The sequence below is a fragment of the Melopsittacus undulatus genome, chromosome 5 (assembly GCF_012275295.1).
Source record: "Melopsittacus undulatus isolate bMelUnd1 chromosome 5, bMelUnd1.mat.Z, whole genome shotgun sequence".
Classification (NCBI taxonomy): domain Eukaryota; kingdom Metazoa; phylum Chordata; class Aves; order Psittaciformes; family Psittaculidae; genus Melopsittacus; species Melopsittacus undulatus.
In genome coordinates, this window is record NC_047531.1 from 83,084,849 (window position 1) to 83,106,647 (window position 21,799).

Here is a 21,799-nt window from a genome sequence, read left to right on the forward strand (position 1 = left end):
TAATTCTCATCTATATGTTCTGTACAGAGGAAGAATGTTGGCATTCCTTTTCTTTAATGAACTAATTTATTAATACCTAATCTGTCTATCTGACTAGCCTTCAGAGTCCATAATGTTTGTGTTACTTTTATTCCAGTTGTGTAGTGTTTTTAGGAGGAAAAAGAATAATCATACCAGCATAGAAAATAGCCTGAAGACCTTATCTCCTTTAATACGTGTATTGTTCTGGTTTGTGATTGTCGGAAGACAGTTTCATAATGAAGTGTCTTGGGTGATATGATTTTAGTGTGAGGTGTCCCTGCCCATGGCAGGGGGGTTGGAACTAGATGATCTTAAGGTCCTTTCCAACCCTAACTATTGTATGATTCTATGGTACTTAAACTGTGTTACTGAACATAGCATTGTTTTTGCATAAGGAACATAGGCATCTTGACGATTTCTTTTGTAATTACATACCTTATTTGAACAGTTGCAGGCAATACATGTCCTGGCAAAGATAAATTACTTTTGGTTTTGTTCTAATAAATGTTACTCATAATTCATGTTATTAAAAATTGCCTTCATTATAATTTATGAAATTTCTGTATAAACCTGGTTTTTATTTCTTTTAGTGGTTTGAGGTTCGGTTACTAAATGAATTGATTAAAGGCAAACTTGTGATACTAAAATGGCCATTGTGCAGTTAAAATGCACAGCTGTCCTCCTATTTGAAATACCTGATCTCAGCTGAGTACAACAAATATAACAAATTAGATCAAGATTTTATTTTAAAGTGGGGATGGCATTCCTTCTAGTAGCTTCATATTTGTGACAGTTTGAAATTGTTGGTATGGAAGACCAAAGTGTGTGAAGTAAATGACTGAATGGAGTTGAAGTTTTCTCTATCAGTCATTGTTCCAAATACAAACCAATACAATCGTGCTGGAGTAGTTTCTAGTGCGAATACTGGCTGTGTATGTATAACCAGTTTCTGCATCAGGTAGCACTGAATGCATGTGAACTGAGAAAATAAACTCAGTGGTTTGAATACAAGTTTCCCTCTGTATAATACCACTTGTGGAAGGAATTCTTAGAGCTTCTAGTTTATAGGTATATGCATACATATGTCCCTGCCCATGGCAGGGGGGTTGGAACTAGATGATCTTGAGGTCCTTTCCAATCCTAACTATTCTATGATTCTATGATATGTATGTATATATACAATACATTAACATAAAACAAGCATATATAGTGCTATTAACATAAATTTTAAATTCTGAGACTTCAGTACCAAACTTCAGTGGGTTTACTTAGTTTCAATGATGGGTTATAGTTCTGCTTAAATAGATAGGGGAAACATGGAAGGCAAAAACCCATCAGTTCATGGTCTTGCAGACACTGGAGTTGTGATTTTGTAGTACCAAAAATGGTTGGGTTTTTTGTTTGTTTGTTTGTTCTGTGCCTTTTTTACTGTGTGGTTTTTTTTCAGTACTGAAACTACCTTGAGTTTTAGCATTCCAGAGATAAAAGTTATTTTTTAATAGTAATTTTTGGTAGTAAAACCATGCTGCAAGAAAAAAAAGAGGAATTCCTTTAAAAGGTTCATATTGTGATCAGTAGGCTTGAAGTTGTTACTTTAAAAACAAATGCTATATGCTTTTCTTTTTGTAAACAGAATGAAGGAAAAAAAACAATGTCAGCAGTGCATCACTTATGAGCAATCCTACAGTAACAAGTGTGTGAGTGCTTAGTGTTTGGGGGCAGGGTGGGGAGGAGGGGGGTATGTAAACTGCTTTGGCTTCAACCTGGTTATAAACAGTTTGGGGGGGGACTTGAAAATGTGAAATAGATAAATCAAACTTATGTTTGAATGTTGCAAATGTACTGTGTTGTAAAACTTCTGCAGTCTGGGTGCAGCAGGTACTGTTTTCATAGTAACCAAACCTCAATGCCATATGTAGAAAGAATATTTTTAACTTGAAAGCTGTTTCTTAATAGTGTACTTGTTACAGAGCAAAAAAAGTATCGATCTCAGAGCATGAATTTTAGAAGTAGAAGCTGTAAATAAATGTATTGCTGGAATTCTGTATAGCAGAGCAAAAGCTTTTATTTGTACTCAAATAATTTTGCAAGAGCACAAAATGGAATATTTAAAGATGCACTTCATTAGGAATGGCATCAAACTGTATTAAGGTAGTTAACAGCTTTGGTGATGCTGTACTCTTGCTAAATTTGTTCTCCCATCTACAAAGGCTTCTGTGTATTAGAAAGACCTTGGTAACCCTAAAATGGAATTAAAAGGGAGAAATGGTCTTTGTAAAATTAACTACTTTTTTCTTCTCAGTAAAGTTCTTGTGAAGCTGGTAGTGCTCAGCTGGCTTTTCAGAAGCTGGCACAAACAAGTAACTCATTTACTAGCTTTAGAAACACTGTATTTATCATGTTTGTGAATGCTTGATTTGAACACTTACTGGGGTGTGTGTGTGGTTAAGCTACAGACTATCAACAGATACACTCCTGTACATTGTAGTTAGAATGATTATGGCTTGTCCCAGTGCTTTGCTTTAGACTTGTTCTCTGCACTAAATTAGTCTTAAATTTTCAGACTTGAAAGAAGAAGCACAGTTGTGCCACATACTGTTTTTAAGAAGAATCAGTCTCCGGCTCTTAAATTTTATTTATGAGACTGGAATAGCACGTTGAGTGCTAACTTCATTTAGTGGAGTTTCAGTGATCTGGTTTCAATTTGTTCATGCTGTGGCTGAGAACTGTGTCTTGCTGTTTTGTTAATGTCTGTTTTCAGTCACTCAGGATATGAAAATTTGTGTTATTTTATGTAACTCATAATTATTACTGTAATCTACTCTTTGAAGGATATAACTTGGAGATTTGTGTTGGTTTTAATTACAGTTTGGACATCAAGATAGTCAAAATATGCTTGGTGCTTGGTACTCCTTATTTATAGACCACATTGTTGACACAGGAGTCCTGGACAATGTGGAGACGATCAATGTGATCAAGCGATTGCCTGTTCTGCACCAGGTGCAGACACGGGGCCTGGCAGTGGAGGGGCATGGGGCTCCCCACCAGTGCTGTCCTACACAGGGCCACCAGTGGGGCAGTGACACCCTGGTGAGCTGTGCCACCATCCTGGCCTGGCTCAGCCCCCACCTGTCTTGCTTCTCCCTTTACAGCTGCCCATTTATCATGAGGATCTGGGGGATATAAATCAGGCTTCTTTTCTGGATGAATAGGCTCCAGGTCAAAAGCACCATCCAGGTCAGCATCGGCATTATCAGGCGTCAGAATCTCAGGAGCAGCAACAGCAAACTGATGAACTTGCACAGGCTCCTTGTCAGGGTCAATAGGACCTGAGTTGAAAGGATCATCTTCATCCCCGTCCTCAGTCTTCGCTGCTGTGGTGGCAACCGGCGGAGGTTCGAGCAGGGGGGACGCGCTGGTCTCCATGATCTCATTTTTTGACTTGAACGTCTCTGAAACAGTTCTCCAAGTGACTAACAAACTTTTCACAGCGTCGTTGCCTTCTGTGGCCACATTCCGCAGTTTAACTCCTGCCTTATTCCACAAAGATCTCAAGTCCGATAGACTCATCAATCTCTGGGTAATGCGTCTTCGACCATTTCAACATTAAGTCTGCCTCTTTAAAGGTTGCTCCCTTCACCTTAAGAAGGACTGAAAACATTCATAAATCAGAGGCTTCTTCCTTAGTAATTTTCTCCCAAGTCTCGAGATTGAAGGCTTCGCCGACTCCCACAATTAACTCCTTACTCCAGAGCAACAATTTTAGCATAGGCTCTGTTTTGAGGCTTCTACCTCCGAGTATGTTCCCGTTACTGACCTTGTCCCACAGCGTCTGTCCTGTACATTCCCATGAAGAAACTTCAAACGCTGCCTGCATAGTGAGCAGAAGACCACGGTCTTGGGACCATTTTAACAGCCTTTATAAGGTGGCACTATAGTCCTCTCTTACAGAGAAAATGTTGGAGGAGCTCCATTACCGCCTCTTCATCTTTGGATAGCGAGTGCCCCATCTCCTCCCTGGCTGCTCACCTGAGCAGGGCGAGATCCCAGCTTTGCAGCTAGCTGACTTCTGCAGCGCCGATTTCAGCCGGCTCCTACCCCCTCGTTCCTGATCGGACTTCAAACCCTCTGTGAAGGTTACTGATCTGAGGGTCCCTGTTCAGGCGCCACTTGTTGATGCAGGAGTGACGGACAACGCAGAGATGATCAATGCGATCAAGCAATTCCCTGTCCTGACCCAGCCTGTATGAAAAACAGCAGGGAAAACACTGCCTTGGTAGAGATCATTCTCTGCACGTTTGTAGTGGAAAATTACAGAGGCCTAACAAGACAACTGACCTTGCTTATGCCTGCCAAAAATCTTCTTACTTTACAGTAACAAGGCTCAGGGTATCGGGATTGCTCACTACGTGGCCTTGGCTCTTTAAGAATTCCCACACTGTATGTTCTGATGCTCTTAAAGTTTGGGTTGCTTGTTTTTTTCCAGTGTGACCTGAGTTTCCAGAAATACCTGCTGTTTTAAGAGTGCTCAAATATTTGCTATTCAGTAAGACCAAGTGTCAGAACTTTTGTCTGTGTATGTATGTTTTCTTTCTGAATGTATTACAGTCACCTGCCAGGAAGTTAAGTGTGAAGGTAGATGGCTAGTTTTGTTATGTTTATTCCCTCTGCCTACCCAATGTTTTCTATGATCTTTGGTAGGAGTCTGTGGGTGCTCAGTGCTTCTGAAGACTGAGGTATGTTTAAGGCTTCTGGTTTTGATCTAAAAACCTGTTTTGTTTTGCAAAGCTAAAGTGGGTATTTAGACCTAAAACTATTCTTTGGGTATGTGACCCCTTTGTGAATTTTCACATATGTTCATAGCGTAGATCATTATCTTTAATGAAGCTGTTTTCTAGGGCCCCAGTGGCTCACCTGATGAACAGGATGGGAGAGAACTCAGGATACGTCGTTCTGCTGTGGTAACTACAGCTAGGACTTGCACATTGAAAGTGTTTTTATCTTGTTTAAATCATTGAGAGTGAAGAGCAGCCAGAAGGTGTCATTATTCTCTTTCAGATCCCTGAGATCATCTAGCAGATGTGCTATTGGCTGCTACTTGATCTGTGTAAAAAACTAAGTTTGGGTATATGGGACACATGTATTCCATTTTATACCTGTACATGTTTTTTGTAGATTACAGTGCATGTTGCCTACACTAGGAGACCTCTGGAAGAAAGGAATGTGTTTCAACTTGAAATACTCAATACTCTTGCTATCTGTAGACCTAGTTATAACAGTAGCTTCTTTAGAGAGATGATAGAGCTTAGTTTTAAATCATGTCTCGCTTCAATAAAACACAAATGCACTTAGAATAGTGTCTCTTGTTGGTCTGTGTGCTTCCAGTAATATGGTGGGATGTACAAGTTCTGTGTACTTCATGGAAACCTCAAAACAAAAGCTAGCTGCTTAACTACTAATCTAAGCCATATCTTTTAGGAGTGGCTTTTCAATGTTAAATCTTGTATCTTAAATCATAGCTTAATCTTTTAATTGTGTTAAATCTTAAAAACAACCTCTAATACCCTGGATATTTAAACAATGCAAAGCTGCTGCTTCTAAAATGAGATAGCTGGGACATGTATGCATTCTGCTTTTATGAAGCAAACTATATATTATAAAGTAGAAAACTTTAAAGTTTTTGCTTTATTTTGGCAAAAGAACTGTGCTTTTTTTATATTTTGAGCCTTCATGCAAAAATGAAATCTAAGGTTGAGTTCCACAGCAGCACAAGTCTAAAACAGAACAGTAATAATGCAGGACTTTTCACTGAACTCCTGTCATGTCAAATGAGTTTGCCAGACTTTCTTCATCTGCTACAGATTAGGCATGGCATGGTTACTGCCCTGTGGAGCCATGTACTGTGCTACTGGTGCACTGACTGAAGGCTTATCCTATCACTTTTTCACATGCATTTATTTCTCCATAGGAGAGTGCCTAGTAACAACACCACCTGTATGTAATATCATTTATATCTGGAAGTAAGTTTTAAATGTTACCTGTACCTAAAAATAGCACATAAGTATGTTCAGGATGAAATTTGCACATGAAATATTGAAGTTTTTCTTGCATTGATATTTCTCAAGTAGAAATGTGTTTGTATTTTGTGTGAGGGAGGAAGAAAAAAAGCCCTGTAAATACAATCAACATAAAGTATTTGGGGGTTCAGGAGATCAGTAGTGTAGCAGAACATTGACCAGGGCTGGGCTTTATATTTTGGCTTGCTTATAGCTTACAGGAGTTTCTTCTTAAAAGTATAGTGTGTTAGGACTTCAAGTATGGTAAAGGTGAACTGTGTGGAAAGGAACACTTCACAAAGTTGTTCTGTGATAACTCTGTCAGGACACTTGTTTGGCAAAACTGATATTTGGTATGTGTGGTACCCATAAACCTTAAGGAGATGGCAGTATATTAGATGCTTAGAATTCTTAGTCTAGGAAACATATAACATTACTGTCGTGGTTTAAACCAAGTCCCCCAACTCCCGGAGAGTTAGGAAGGAGAATCCAAAGAATGCAGCCCCCATGGATTGAGATAAGAACGGTTTAATTGCTAAGGCATAAACACAAAACCCCTACTGCCATTTACTACTACAAATAATAATGATACAGCAAACAGCAAGTGAAAAGAATACAACACCCCACCAGCCACCGACCCATAACTCACTCCACCCTGCCCGGCCGAGCACCGCGTGCTCCCTCCTCCATATTCCTCTAGAGCTCTCCCCTCCAGCTTTCTCCTTCCCAGTATGCATCCTGGGCATCACGTGCTATGGTATGGAATACCTCATTGACTAGCCTGGGTCAGGTGTCCTGTCTCTCCTTCCTCCCGGACTCCCCTCCTCCACCTGGCTGGAAAAAACCTTGAACAAAAACACCCTCAAAACATGCTCAAACCATGACAATTACTCTTGATTTTTTTTTTTTTACCTGGAATTCTGAAAGTTAGCATTCTTTTAAGTCATGCTAAGGTTGTTCACTGTAATAACAGGAATATGGCTTTATTGAGTAAATACGTAGGTAGCTGTCAAAAGAATGGGTACAGAGAGGGAGAAAGGTGCAACTGTAAAAACTGCCCATTTCAGCATAGCAGTTGGAAATGTGAAATTTTACATTTGAATGTTCTAATGCAAAGAGCTCTTATGTTGACTCATTGCTTCCTTTTCTGATGTTTTGAATATTTTTGTTGGTTTCATTTCAAATACAAGAGCTGTAGTTTTACCTAATTTATCTTGTTAATGCTTTGACTGTTTCATGTGCTGTAAGTGTTCTTGAGCAGCTTCAATGCTGTATTATCCTGAGTGAAGCATTTTCCTCAGCTTCACTACAGGTAAATGTCATTTGGAAACATTTGGGGCTGTTTGCTGCTTTAACAACCCTTGTTTACATAGGAGTACATAGTTTCATAGGTTTGAGGACTTGAGGAGCCTGATGGTTTCTTCAGAGTAGTTGAAGTCAGCTAAAAAAAGCAATGATTAAGAATAGTCTTGCTTCATAATTGTGGTTGGAGAAAGCAGGAAATATCAACATGGTGCAGTGTGTTAGTCCACTGTGGTTACACACTTGTGAGAATAAACAGGACTGTTCTTATAAGTCAGGGAAAAATTGATCTGCTGTTTCTACATAAAGTTTAAATAGATCGTCTACTGTATTTCTTATTTTGAAGGTAGAGGATGCCCTCATGTGGTAAAAGTTAAAATTGAAACTCTGCTATTCAGAGTTAAGAACCAGAATATAAGTTCTAAGTAATTATTTAAGAGCTTTCTTGAGTGAATATTCATGGGAGTCTTGTAATATGAAAATCACAGCCTTACCCTGGGATGTATCAGTGCACACAACTGGGCACAAGTATGGGTGTGTTCTGTTTTTCTGCAAAGCTTCAAAAGACACCAAATGATTAGGGCTATGACTTTATTTGACATGGACTCTGATGTTGCTGTTGTTGTGTCTCACATAGGTGATGTGCAGTTCATAGACTATGAGTACTCTGGATACAACTACCTGGCTTATGACATTGGAAATCACTTCAATGAATTTGCAGGTAAAAGTGGATTTCTGTGGGTAAAGGTAAACTGGTTTCATTAAAAAAAATCCAAAACCAAACAAAAAACCCCAGTCAAACAATAAACAAAACAAGAACTGAAACAAAACCCAAGCAGAAACCCCACCAACATACCCTAATGCTTGCACATTCGCGTTTTCTCTGTCCTGTCTAGATATGTGATGGTATCAAGATGTGTTAATATCTCATTTTGCAGGCCAGTTATGCCCTTCCTTTGCAGCTCTACTAAGCTAGAAAAAGGGATATAATATCCTAAGTTTATTTAGTAGTTAGGTACAGCAGCTTTGGCAATATCCTTCTGTGAAATGACACAGCAGAGACAGCCTGCTGTAATGGAATACTGTGAATGCATCCCTTACAGCAGTGTATAATGAGAATATGCTGTGTGGTTCCACAGTTGCAAATGGTAGGCTCATGTGGCCTTTTCCTTGCCTATGAAGAACAGTTGTGCTTCACCTTTGCTACTCTCTATGCATTTAGTAAAAATCAGATTATTAATTTTTTTAAAGCTAAATTTAAGTGGATCTGATGCAGTAAAGAGTTTAGATATGAGGGAATTGCACTCTTCATAAAAGTGAGGCTTAAGAAGAATTTCACATGCTTTGGGAATCATAGCTAGTGGAAGAGAACTGTGATCCAGGTTTGACTTGTGGCAAGACTCTGTATGATCTGTGACTGTCTCTAGTATAGGAAGAAAGAAAGGTCAGAAGGAGTGGTTATGGAGATAAAACTAATTACACTAATAGTTTGTGCAGGAGAGGTAGACATCTAATACATTTTTCTCAAATATGAGCCTAGTTGGTGACAGTGTATATACATCTGTATTCAGCCTTGGATATTGTTGCATACAAGTCCCTTTTCCTATGAAATGTAATTTGTCTGATATGTTTGGGATGGCTTTTGTTTCACAATGCAAATACTTTCTTTTGAGGCTTCTCTCAAAGCCAGGCTCATTTAATCTCCAAATAGAAGTAGACTACATATGTGGCTGAAAACATATACAGCACAAGTTTTTCTGCTATGTTGAATGCTTCGTTTTGTTTGTGAGAAATTCTTGCCAACATGTAACTGATAGATCAAAGTAAAAACATTTATGCTTATCCATATCAATCTCTGTGTGTTGGGGGTGGGAAAGGAGGAAGTAGTCCAGTAATGTGATTGTAATCTCGCTACTGAGACACCATAAGGTTCTAATAGGTATTTTTTTCTTTCTCTAGGGGTAAATGAGGTAGACTACAGCCTTTATCCTAACAGAAAATTACAGGAACAGTGGCTCAGATCTTACCTTGAGGCCTACAAAGAGTATAAAGGGTTTGGCACGGAAGTCAGTGAAAAAGAAGTTGAAGTTCTATATGTCCAAGTTAATCAGTTTGCACTGGTAAGTAACAAACACTTGATTAGAATATAATCAGTTTGCATTGGTAAGTAACAACCACTTGATTAGAATACATTTAATACTATAGAGAAGGCTGCTATTCTGTGGACAAATGTAATTTTCAGTTTCTTATTCTGAGTGCTGTGTCATGTAAAGGAAAAACTTCCTTAGCCTGTTCTATGGAGAGTTTCTACTATGTTTGTTAAAAATTCTCTGTAGAATATTCCTAGTGAAAGAGCCAGTGAGCATTCAGAAAATGAGAAGACGGGCTTTTATTGAGGATTTCCATTGGCTGGCTATTGGTCTGGCAAGTTCCCCGAGTTGGCTAGAGCTTACAGCCTTTTTTCTTGACAGAGCAAGGTAGTGCTTCATAAAGACCTATAAATCTTCCAACTTTAAAAAGCCTTTTTAAAATAAGATAAAATTTTGTTAAACTAGGATATATTGTGGTTTAACTGTATTTTCTGTTTTAAATACAGATACCTAGATCACTCTAAGGTCTTTCAGTACTGCCGTAACTTCCCTTGCCTGCAGTGTCTTGGCAAGCAGGGTGTTGCTTTCAGATTTGGTTTCAGTCACCTTACTGCTTTAAATTGTAGCAAAGTGCTTCTGTGGTTCCCCAGAAGTCAAGTACAGGTAGAACTGGGTCTTTGAATGTCACAATTATGTATACTATTAGAAGTAGTCTTTTGTTTGTTTTTTTTTTCCCATAATGTTCATCTCTGTGATTTCTGAAGATACTTTACAGGTTCACATTATTTTTCTTGTTTTCCATCTAGCCTTGATCTTATTTTGCCAGGAGGATATGATGGGAAATGTTACAGCAAAAGTGTCTTGCCCAATAGCTAGACCACTTATTCTCCTGAAGAATAACATGCTAAACCATTCACAGGAGGACTAAGACTAAGAAGCCAGTTTGGCCTTATTTCAGTCCACTAACTAATCCAGGCACACCATTGCTACTGTGTAACCTTCAGTTTTCTGGTAAAAGCTAATGGTTGCAGTGAGGAAATGCAGTTCATGTTCTAGGAAGATGATTATTAAACAAGTCCTTAAAAATACTAGCATATTTGCTGTTACTCTTCAAACATATCGACTATTACTGTTGAATTCAGCTGTCCCATTCATTTAGGAGAGTTAGATATGCTATTAAGTAGGTTGGTGGTCTGTTTAAAAATATATAGCATTGTTTTTTCCGTTTTGAACTATGGTCATATACTGTTTAAGAGGATAAAGTGCACCTGCCTTTGGACCACACATGATGCACAAATCCTGCCAAATGCTTTTGTATCGGTTAATGTGAGAAGCTTTGTTAAGAGAAAACACAAAGTGAATGGATGCTGATATAAGATGCCAAACTGCTTACTGTCAGGTGAAGCTCTCTAGAGGTACGAGATAGATTCACGTGTACATACAGTAGTTGGTATTTTAAGGTGTTTCCAGGAATGTGTGCATGTGTCTTCTACACTTGGCGAAGTGTTAACATGCAAACTTCAGGAAGCAATTTAGGTAATTACTGTAAGCAGCTGTTTACTGAACAGAAGTCTGAAGTATATCATTTATAACCTGGGTGGTCCAGAAGTGTCTTCCACAAGGAGACTATCAACCTATTGTGTGTATTTGTTCATCTGAAGTATACTAACAAACATATTAATGTAATTAATATTTTCAATCTGAAACTGAACATAGGCCTCCAAACTACTTATCTGGACTCATAAGGGAAGTAAGTTTGGAACAGATGAGAAATGTATGATGTAAATGCTGATGAGTCAGAAGCTCTCTTACATAGCTACAGATCATATCTCTTTGTCTAAGTCAGTAGAGAAGGTTAATTGTTATAATAGCCTAAGGGTTGTAATCAAAGATCCAAAAGGAATTTCATGTTCACACTAGATCTGAATACATGTCAAATAATGTATGTTTAATTAGCAGCAGGAGAAATCATAACTGTATTTCTGTGTGGTTTTTCTAATGTAGTGTATATAGTTGTACAATAGCTTGCTTAATATTGCATTTATGAAACAGGTATCAATTATTTTTCTGAAAATGACACATGGAGAGTCAGGAGGCCAATGGACTTATGCTTCAGATTGCCAGTAATTAATTCTGCAATACTTTGCCAATCTCTTTGGTCAAGAAGTATCAAATAACTTTACAAAACAATTGGGTTTTAAGACTTCTTTTATAGATAACTTTCAATGTGAGAATATGCTTACATGTTGGATTTTAATAACACCTTTCATGAATGTTTTTTATTTCAGGCTTCCCACTTCTTTTGGGGTCTGTGGGCTTTAATTCAAGCCAAATATTCCACCATTGACTTTGATTTTCTAGGGTAAGTGTGCTTGCTATGTATAACTATAGAATACCTGAGGCTGGGAGGTATGTGTGGGGCCGCCTAGTCCAGCACTCCAGCTACCAGAAGCTGTAAGGTCTGAGCAACAGACTTGATCAATGTGACCATACTATAACTCTTTAAAATTAAGAGAAAACAAGACGGTAAAAGCTAGCTGTGCTTTTTGTCACTGAAAGTTCTCTAAGTTAGTATGTGCCCCTGGGCTACAACACATGGTGTAGCAAGGCAAGGGACGTACTGGAGGAGCAAATGCTTTTGGACATTGAGCATTATTTGTTGGAGAGACAAAAGTGTAAAAGTGAAGTGGTCAGTGTGCTGTCCTGTGGCAGACACAAGACCTATGTTTCTTACTCTAAGAGTCAAGAAACGGGGCTCTTGTACAAAAGAGCTTGTTTGTCTACTTATTGCCTGGAGTATTGATCTTGGAAATTTTGAATATTTATTAAGGAGTCTTTATAATGCCAATGAATGAAGTTTGGTTTCCTGAGATGCTGGTAGCTCTTAGGTAGATGTGTGCCTTGGGCATGTTTTTAAATGGTCTTTCATGGCCACAAGCAGAGGGGTTCATCTCTCTGCTGAGGACTGGGCAAGGTGATAAAATAAATGATTTAGCTTGGTATAAGATCCTGCTTCAAAATTTTTTGCACTAACTAACCCAGTATGTTAGGCTTAGTTGTGCTATTCTGTAATTGGGACAAATGTGGATTTGTTCTTGTGCTCAGTTATTCTCAAGTAGAAGTACTTGCCACCGCTAGATGGCAAAACAACCCAAGCTAAAGCACAGGTGGTAGAGCCCAAAAACTTGTCAGTTTAAAGTATTTTTCTGCAATGATCAAGATCAGAATTACTTGGAATTGCAACTGTCAGTTGTTGAGCAGTCTATTAAGAACTATTAAATGGGAAAGCACTACCTTTGATAACCCTGGCACAGCATCTGTTTTGCAAGCTGCAGCAAGGTGGACTTGAGGGGTGGTGGTGAGGAAATACCAATATGGTTGCTGTGTTCTTCATTACTTCCTTTTGCAGCTGCTACAGGTCAGTGTTGGAAACAGGGTACTGGGTAGTAGGTGGACTTGGGACTAGTCCTAGCTATCACAGCTGTTTTCATGTAAGGAGTTACCTGCTCTTAACTTCAAATCTCTCTCCCTTTAAATAGGTACGCGATTGTTCGCTTTAACCAGTATTTCAAAATGAAGCTGGAGGTCATGACATTAACTCTTCCTGAATAATGAAGAGGAAGAAACTTACCAAGTGGATAGAGAACCCCTGAATCTTTTCAAAGAACAGATACTGGAAAAAAACTAAACATTTGTTGAAGTTCTGTTAATGCTCACTTGGTGGTTTTTGCTTTATACATAATGCCTCTAAACAGTCCTTCAATGTTAAATTTAATATGAAGAGCATACGTACTGCTGTTGATATAAAATGGATTAGAAACTTGCTAAATCTATAAAAAGTTGTAGAAATGGCAATTTAATCCTTCTTTGTAATTTAACATGTTGTATGTGAATTATTTATTATAAGTTTAACATGATTCCATTGCTGCTTTCATCAGTTTTTTTTGTAAGAGTTGGGTGCAGACAGTGAAGTTGTTCCAAAGGATTCGTTTAACAACTTTTATTTTATTGAAGTTATGTTAACTTATGTTAAAGAAAACATGGTCAGAGAATATTAACCTTTTAGATGTGTACAGGCAAAATGAGTGGTGATAGACTTGAGATCACCACTGTGGTGTAGCTAGGGAGAAAGGTGAGAATTATCTTTTTTTTGTCCCTTTTTTCTTTTTTCCTTAAAAAAACTTAGCTTTCCATATGATGGTACTTTTCTTTTGTATAGAATTAATGAGTTTGCTGAAATGATAAATAACATTCGGGGTTTTTTCCTTTCTTTCTTCTTCTAAGCTGTAGAAACATGAAAATTCTATGGCCGTAAGATTCTTTTGAGGATACGTACCATCATAGTGTTAGATGGACAATGTACTGTCTCTAACTCTAACTATGGGAAAGCTGCTTGTTTATTAAGTGTACTTTTAAAGCAAAAGACCACTATCCCAAACCTATCGCATTTTGAAACTTGATTCTAAATTTGAAAGCTATTCTGCTGTCTGTATTTGATGTGCTTCAGCAGTATCTACCAGAGTGGACTATTGAACTGAAGACTAGTGAACAGAGATCCTGTTGCACTGGGGAGCAAGATGCTTAGGTTTACAGTTGTGTATTGCTGACATCTTTTTGCTTTGTCACCTTCTAACCTTGGATTCTAGTCTTAAATACTTGGTCCTGCAATTGCAGGTTCTGGTATTTCTGGGGTTTCTTCTTGTTTTGTTTAGTTTGGGGTGTTTTTTTGTTGGTTTTTGTTGTTGTCTTGGTTTTCTTGTTGTTGTTTTGTTTGGGTTTTTTGTTTCCTGTGGCAGCAAATTACTTTCAAAGTCTCCAGCTTGAAGGATAATCTGGAAAAGTTCATGTCTTGAGCAATGAGGCTTTGATCATCACGGATTTTCTTTACTTCTTAAAGCTATTATACCAAGAATGGTCTGGATTGCAAAATGTGAATTGAAAAGAAAATGTTTACTTAACAAAACAATGTATAAGTTTGCATGGAAAAGAGGCTTTAAATCTGGAAAGGGGGGTGGGCAGGCAGGGGAAGAAACCCACAACAGAAAACTAGAACCCAACAAGGCAGTGTTGAGTTGGGCAGGCATGTACTCAACTCTGATTATACTCTGAAAAGCTTTGCACTTTGGTCACTTAAGTGCCCACATGTACAAAGTCTGTGTGTGTGCATATACAGGTGCAAACACAAACTTACCTGAAGAGTAAATATTGTGGGGAGTCTGTTGTACAGACCCCAGCAAAGATATTTATTCCAAACTGCTTTATGGCACACTGCTGTGTGTGTATGTGTGTATATGTGTATCCGTATGTACACATATATATACATATGTGCTTTGCAAAAGCTTGGATTGATTCAGGACAAAAAAATCTATGTGAATGAAAAACTTTCACCTTGAAAGACCATTTTGAATGGCATTCTGTTGTTTTACAAAAGCAAGGGTTTGGAACTTGTTTATTCCTCTTGTTTATATTCATCTCTAAATGCTTCCTTTTTTTTTCCTTGCTTTCCTTCACTCAGAACCTTAAAAATCCCAATACCAGTGGGAGAACTGCGATTTCTTTTGTTTTTTCTTTGTTTGTAACTTGAAATTCTGTAACCTTTTTCAGTAGCAGTTATTAGCTGGAGGCTACTATACTGGATCAATTTTCTTGGTAGTTAAATAGAAACCAATAGCTAAAATAGACACAGTTTTCTTTGTAGCAGTTTCAAGGATGTTGCTAGAGCTCATGAAGGCACTGAAAACTTTAATCTTCTGTACTTTCTCCCTGTTGATATTATCAATGTATGTTGGGTAATACCCTGCTGTCTTGGTAGTTCCTTTGAGTTCAGCAAGATCTGCTTTGGAAGTAAGATTGATAAAGATACTTAAACTCCTCCTATTTTCTTCAAGTGGTGGCTTGATTTCTGGCAGTGTTGCTTTGTGAAATACTTGAGAAAGGCTGTGAAGTTCACTTGGTCCTGGGAACTCCAGCACTTGACAGCTCTTAATGTTCCCAACAATTAGCAGAACACATTCCCTTTTTAGGTACCAGTACTATTTAAGTTGGGAGTTAGTGTGATTCTTTTCAGTAGTATTTTTGTTTGTATAGCTCAAGTAGCAATAACTGTAGGAGTGGAAGCTTGCTTCGGCAGAGCCAAAGTTCCTCATGAGTGCAGCTCAGTCTCCTTGTGGAATGAATTTCCACCAAATCTCATAATGCACTTTGAAGCAGATAGTAAATACTGCAAGCTTTTCCTGAGCCACTTCAAAGAAGCACAAGGGTTATCGCAGGTTACAGTGGTTGACTTTGCAGTACTGGTAGAGGCTTTCGTTTTGCATGTTGAAACTCATTTTACACCCTGAAATGCTGCTTTGCATCAGCTTGCTTTCAAGACAAGTGCAGATTAAAACAATTCAAGTTCTAAGGAAATACTGTAAAACCTTTTACAAAATGAAATGCCGGTTACCTTGAGCCTTTTTCCACATCAGTTTGAGCCAGTAGCACTCGGGTATTCTCACTTGTGAAGGGATATCTCCGAGACGTGTTAAGTTTGAAGCAGTAGTTTGCAATAGCGTTGCAGATCATAAGGTAGCTTGAAACTGTGAATACAGGACATTCTGAATGTAAGTTAGGTACTAGAGCACCGAACTAGAGAACATGTATTTGTTTCAGTTAATTTTTCTGTCTCCTCAATAGCAATGTTAAGATACTTCGAATGACTGAGCTCTAGAAACATCCTGTAGTAGTTTTGACTGTGACTTGCCAAGAAGATACTCTGTTGCCTTTATGTTAAGCTAAGGGCATGAATGCCGAAACTAATAATCCTTACTGTAGTTAAACCTATATTGTAAATATGAAGAGGGTTATTAGTAAGGGCATTCTTGCATAAATAGCATCAAGTCAATAGACCATAGTGGCCTGGTTGCTTTTGTAAAGCAGAATAGTGTGAATTTTTTTCTTCTCATTTCTGCAGTCAGATCTGGCTAATCCACAGCTAATTTCTTAGGTCATCGAAGCATTAAAGATTTCTGAATGATAAGTGGTCTCTTGTCACATAACTTTGAATTCCTTCATTGACACTTTCTGATTTGCATTTTAAAAGGACTTACAAAAATTTGCATTAACCAGGTCTGACTGTATATGTATATACAACAGTGTAAATAACCATCTGTAAATTAGTGTGAATTGTATTGTATCTTGCATTTATGGACATGTGTATTGCATTGTATTCTCTCCTATTTTGTAGAAATTCTGATGTAAAGAAGAAATCTAACTCTGTGTGCGAACTCTTGTTAAATTTACCTGTAACAGAGCATAATAGTTTTATGTTAAGGTATCCATTTACAGCCTTGGGCATCCAATGTCTTTTTTTCTTCCCTGTTAGCTTTTTTTGTCATCTTGCTCTTGGGAATGATTCTGGAATACAGGAATTCATGCAGTACTAAGATGAGGAAGTCTGTTCTAATGGGCAAACTATGTGTCAGAGGTCTGTGTAGTACCTGTGGTGTAGGGAGAGCTGTTAAATTTTACTTAAACTTCCACAAATTTCCTATACATTCTTGAATGCTGGTGACTTCTAAACATGAGCACGTTGAATTGAGTGTGCTCCCATGGGGGCAGCAATTGAGTTAGTTGTGGTAGGAGTTCCGCAACTTAAATGATTTTTGGTGGCTATAGCCTTATAATAGGATTAGTTGCTAGCTTGTAAATGTTCATGGTAAATGCCCAAATCACAGAAATAGTTCTGCTATGTTTTCTTCCACATTAGGCTTATTGGTAGCCCTTTTAGACTGAAACGTAACTGAGATATTTTCCTCTGTGCTACACCTTCCCCCTCCTCCCTGTGCCCATCCCTTCTTTGTTAGCTTAGATTTCTGATGTAGCAAGATATTAGATACGCTTACTTGCTTGCATGGTTTATGGATGAGAGCAAATTGCAAAGGGGAATGTTTGTTTCAAAATGAAGTCCAGTTTTTTAAAGCCTTTAGTATCTAACAAAACTGAATACTCTTTTGTTACCCTTCCCCAAAAGAAGTCTTCAAACCAATTTTGATAACTCTGATTAAATAAGTTTGCTCCATAACCCACTGGAATGTAATTTCTTGCTTGAGATAGTCCTTCTTGCAGTTTGCAGAGGTTTGCCTCGTCTCACCTCTCTGTGTTTCAGGTGGCTGTCCAGTCTTGATTTGTCTCCATGGTTTTGTATTGTTTACTGTGTTCTTGGATGCCTTCTAAGGTGTGCTAGATTACTAAAGCACTGGAATTAGCTACTGTCTCCTGTCATCTCTTCCACACCATGCAGGTTGTACCTGTAGTAGTAGAACAGAAGCATTTGGTCAAACCTTGAGGTAATGCAAGGCTGATGTGCAGACTTGCAGCTGATACTTACACCTGCCCCCTGCTGCCCATTTTATTCCTGTAGGCTGGGAGCTGATTGCCTTCATTAGTTGTAAAAGATATAAAACCCCAAAAACCTGTGGTCTTGTACACAGTAGGATTTCTGTTAAGCCAGTACACAACTTGGCAGTGGGAAACCACACAAATCCATATGGGACATGTTGGATGGAACCAAACTTTGTGGCTTACAGACCTCCAGAGTGTTTGTACATGCCAGTTGCATGGAGGTGCTCCATCTAAGTGATGGGATGAGACACTAGAAAAAGCCTTGTGTATTTTTAAGTGACTCTTCCAGTTTGGTCTGACCTGTAGAGATAAGTTCTGTGGATAGGAAGCCAGTCAACCTGGGGGGAGAGGGAAGAAATGTAACAAAAGACTATTTAAAACCCCCAAATTCTTATGTAGTTAATTTGCAACCCTTAAATGTGTGTTGGGCTTTCTGGACATCTGTGGTGGTCGTCACCACTGTCACTGATAAAGGGTTTTATTGTGAACCATCAGAAAACTGACTGGAATGGCCGTGAGGCCCATTATGACCTTAGAACAGGTGCCAGACTCCACCAGATTACTCCTGGTTTGAGATTTTACATCAGCTGTTTCTATAGCTGCCTAAAATGTTGAGCTGCTGGGATGTGGAACTTAATTCATGGCCTTCCCAAATGGGTTTGATGTGATGTTTATAGAGATAATGCAGAGAGAACTAGGTGGAAATAAGTGGAGTGAACACTTGGAAAGCAGCAAACAAGTTACTTGAAATCTACCAAACTTTGAAAATAAATCCTGAAATAACTTATAAAATAAATAACTTCATAAATGAGAAATAACTTCAGGTACTGCACCAGCCTGGTTTTGTGGTATTGCAGCTTCATTTTTCCTATGTTAGATGTCTTTTTCCCCCCATAAAGATCCCTGCAAAGCACAAGTTGAGAGAGACCATGGAAGAGAAACCTGAAAAATACTGTATAAAACGCAGCGTGAACTAGAAACAAAGTCTTATGTTTCTAAGCTTTTGGTAGTAGTAATTCTTAAGTGTTCTCAGCAAACTGTAGGTGTCATGTGTCCAGTGTGTGAAAGATCATATTTTTTTGGTAGAAACATTCTTTTTAACATTTTGTATCTCAAATGCAGTCTGTGGTAGTTAATGCTGCTTGGTACACAAGTGCTTTGAATAGTCTCAGCACCAAGAATGTATTCAATCTTAAATATGACTTAAAAGTCAGATTGATTGATTCTGTCTCAAGCCTCTTGATCCAACTTTCTAAAGCCCTCTACTTGCAGAAACAGGGCCATAACATATTAGGGATATATTCTCTTTTGTGTCATTTCTTTTGTTACTGCATATTTTTCAGTGTTCTTCTAAACATGAGTCCATTTATGTCCTGTGAATAAAATTAGCTCAATTTACAAGTAAGTGTTTGTCATCTTCCAGCACTGTCATCACCCCGAAAGTCCCCATGACCCTTCTTGTATGTTGTGAAGTTTAGATGCATCATTTATCCATTGGAGTGAAATTGTATTTCTTTTGAACTAAATGTTATTGAAGCTATTATAAGGCCTTCTACCACTGATTAAATGAAGTAATGTACCTTTCAAAGAGATTTATATTCTGTAAATAATTTCAAACTGCAACAATAAAGTTTGTTTCTAACTGCACCATTAGCATATATTGTGATTATTTGGCTTCTCTCAGGCTTGAAAGCACTTAATGGGAGTTCTTAAGAGCTTTTGACTTGTGTTCATTGTGTGCCTGCCATCCTTGTCACTGGAAATGGGATTCCCCACCTCCACCGAATACAGAGTTTTGGTCTTGTTGGTAGTGGGCTTGATTAAGATGCTGCCTGAGGGTGTGTGTGTAATAAGGGACAGACAGTACAGACACCTAAAGCAAAACTGTAAAAGTTTGGAGTCCAAAAGTAGAGTAACCTTTAGCCTATGAAAAAGCATTGTTGCAGCTGGAGGCTTGAGCCCTTATGTGGTTCTGTGTAAGTAAGTCTTTGTATATAATGATTCCTTCTCCATTTGCAAGGCCTCCACCTTTTAACTGTGTCATGGTCACAGAGTAATGCTCTATACACACAACCTAATGCAGCCTGAGATTCTCCAATGCTCCAGGCATGGCTGGCTCTCATTGACCTAAACACGTGGCCTATTTCTGTTGGGCTTTCTTATGCTCAAGTGATACTGTTACAGAATGGGTGAATTGAATTGTTTTTCAATTTAATAGAAGATACCAGACTATGTACGGATATCTGGGGTTACTAGCCCCTACTGAACTGCTGCTTAGAGCCAAGGGACATATCTCCCTGGCATCCACTGCCCAAATCCTCAAAGCTTCCCATGGAGCTAAGTTGTCACACTTGCAGTGAAAAGGAGATCTCCTGTGCTGCTTAACCAATCTGTTGTAATGTGGAATCTTTCTTTTCTTAGGTAAGAATCCTTTCTCCACAAGTTGGTCAGAGAATGCAGGGCAAGCTCTTGCTGAGCTAGAAGCTGTCCATGGGATCTGATGAGGATCTTTTTTGAGATCACTCCAAAAATGCAGTCCTGAATAGGTTATTTTCCTCAAGGTAAAGAGCAGTCTGCAGACATAAAATAGGGTAACCAATGACATTGTTGTCGTGAACTCCAGTATGTAATATATGTGAATATTAACTGTATAAAATGTACATTCCTAGGAGTTTCCCTGAGTGAATTCAACATAATAGTACATAACAGTAGAAAGCTGATTTCAGTTACATAGGATATATATAGGTTTATAGGTTAATAGCTATATTAAATACAAGCCTTTATTCCCATTAGCATTGCAGAGTCAAGCTTCACAAGAGTGCCCTGGAATCTCATACACACATCCATGAGTGTGCACTGCCAACAGTCCTCCTTCAGAGTCAGTACTTGCTCCTGAACAGGTAGAGAAGGGTTTGTCTTGTAAAGTGTGCTTTATTGCTGACACATAGTGGCAAAATCACCTCTTTGATTGGAAACTGGTTTTGAGACAGTTGTGTAAACCTTGTTGCATGCTCTTTTGGACACCTGCCTTGAGGCTCCAGACCAAAGCTGCTAACCATAGCATGTTCCCTGTTAACATTTCTGTGATTCTTCTGCAGCCCATCCTCATCCTGGTCACTTACTTTGCTCTTCCAAATAAAGCTGCTCATCTGTTTAGGAGTGTGAAAGAAGCAATGCATTAAATGGTTAAAATAATAGCCTTAAGGTTAAAATAATAACCTTAAGGTCCTTTCCAACCCAAAGCATTCTGATTCTGACAGACTCCAGCACTTGCCCGCAGGTGGCAATGGAACTGCAGACTGTGTCTCATTGTTGAAGAAGCTTTTTCAAGACGTCTTTTTTTGTAGTACAGCATGTTGCACATTGAGTTAAACAGGAAAAGGGTATTCTTTTATCTCAGCGAGTTGCAGCCAAGATCTGTAATTGCCTGGCTCTTAATATTGCGTAACTGTTAGCAAGACTCAAGCCAAGCATTAATGAATTTCATCAGAACTTAATTTTTTAATGAGCATCATTAACTGTTAGTCATGCGTGCTACAACCTACACTTCTGTAATGTGGGGGTTTGCCAATCGTGTTCCACTATAAAAACAGCAACATGTTCTCCCCAGATTTTATCAGTAAAATAACAACAAGAAAAGTCTGTGGAGGGAGTGAAACCAAAGAAGCTCATTTATTTGACCTTTTAGGTATTTAAGATGCTCTCTGAAAGTTGGTCTGAAACCTCATCCTGTGAGCACCTATTGCCCCACTTTTCTCTGGGCCGTGGTCCTACTGTGAGAGCTCACCTCTGTGATGTGGCCATACTGTGAAATCAATCTCACCTACCAAACCTGCATTGTTCCAAGGCACGTTGATGATCTGGCCTCTTAAGATGGACTAACTAGGATAACTCCAGTTCTTGCCACAAAGTTAAGCTTTTAAAGTAAAAATGGTGACCAGTGATCTA

General features: G+C 38.5%; 1 protein-coding gene across 1 annotated transcript in view; it reads left to right on the forward strand.

The window, feature by feature from the left end:
* Window positions 1-19,498, forward strand: part of ETNK1 (ethanolamine kinase 1) — a 32,632-nt gene extending 13,134 nt beyond the window's left edge. The window contains exons 5-8 of the mRNA XM_005148159.3: window positions 8,017-8,100; window positions 9,339-9,499; window positions 11,758-11,831; window positions 13,009-19,498. Coding sequence (XP_005148216.1) covers window positions 8,017-8,100; window positions 9,339-9,499; window positions 11,758-11,831; window positions 13,009-13,081 — 392 coding nt within the window. The 3' untranslated portion in view covers window positions 13,082-19,498. The remainder of the gene's footprint in view (window positions 1-8,016; window positions 8,101-9,338; window positions 9,500-11,757; window positions 11,832-13,008) is intronic.
* The last annotated feature ends 2,301 nt before the right edge of the window (window positions 19,499-21,799 follow it).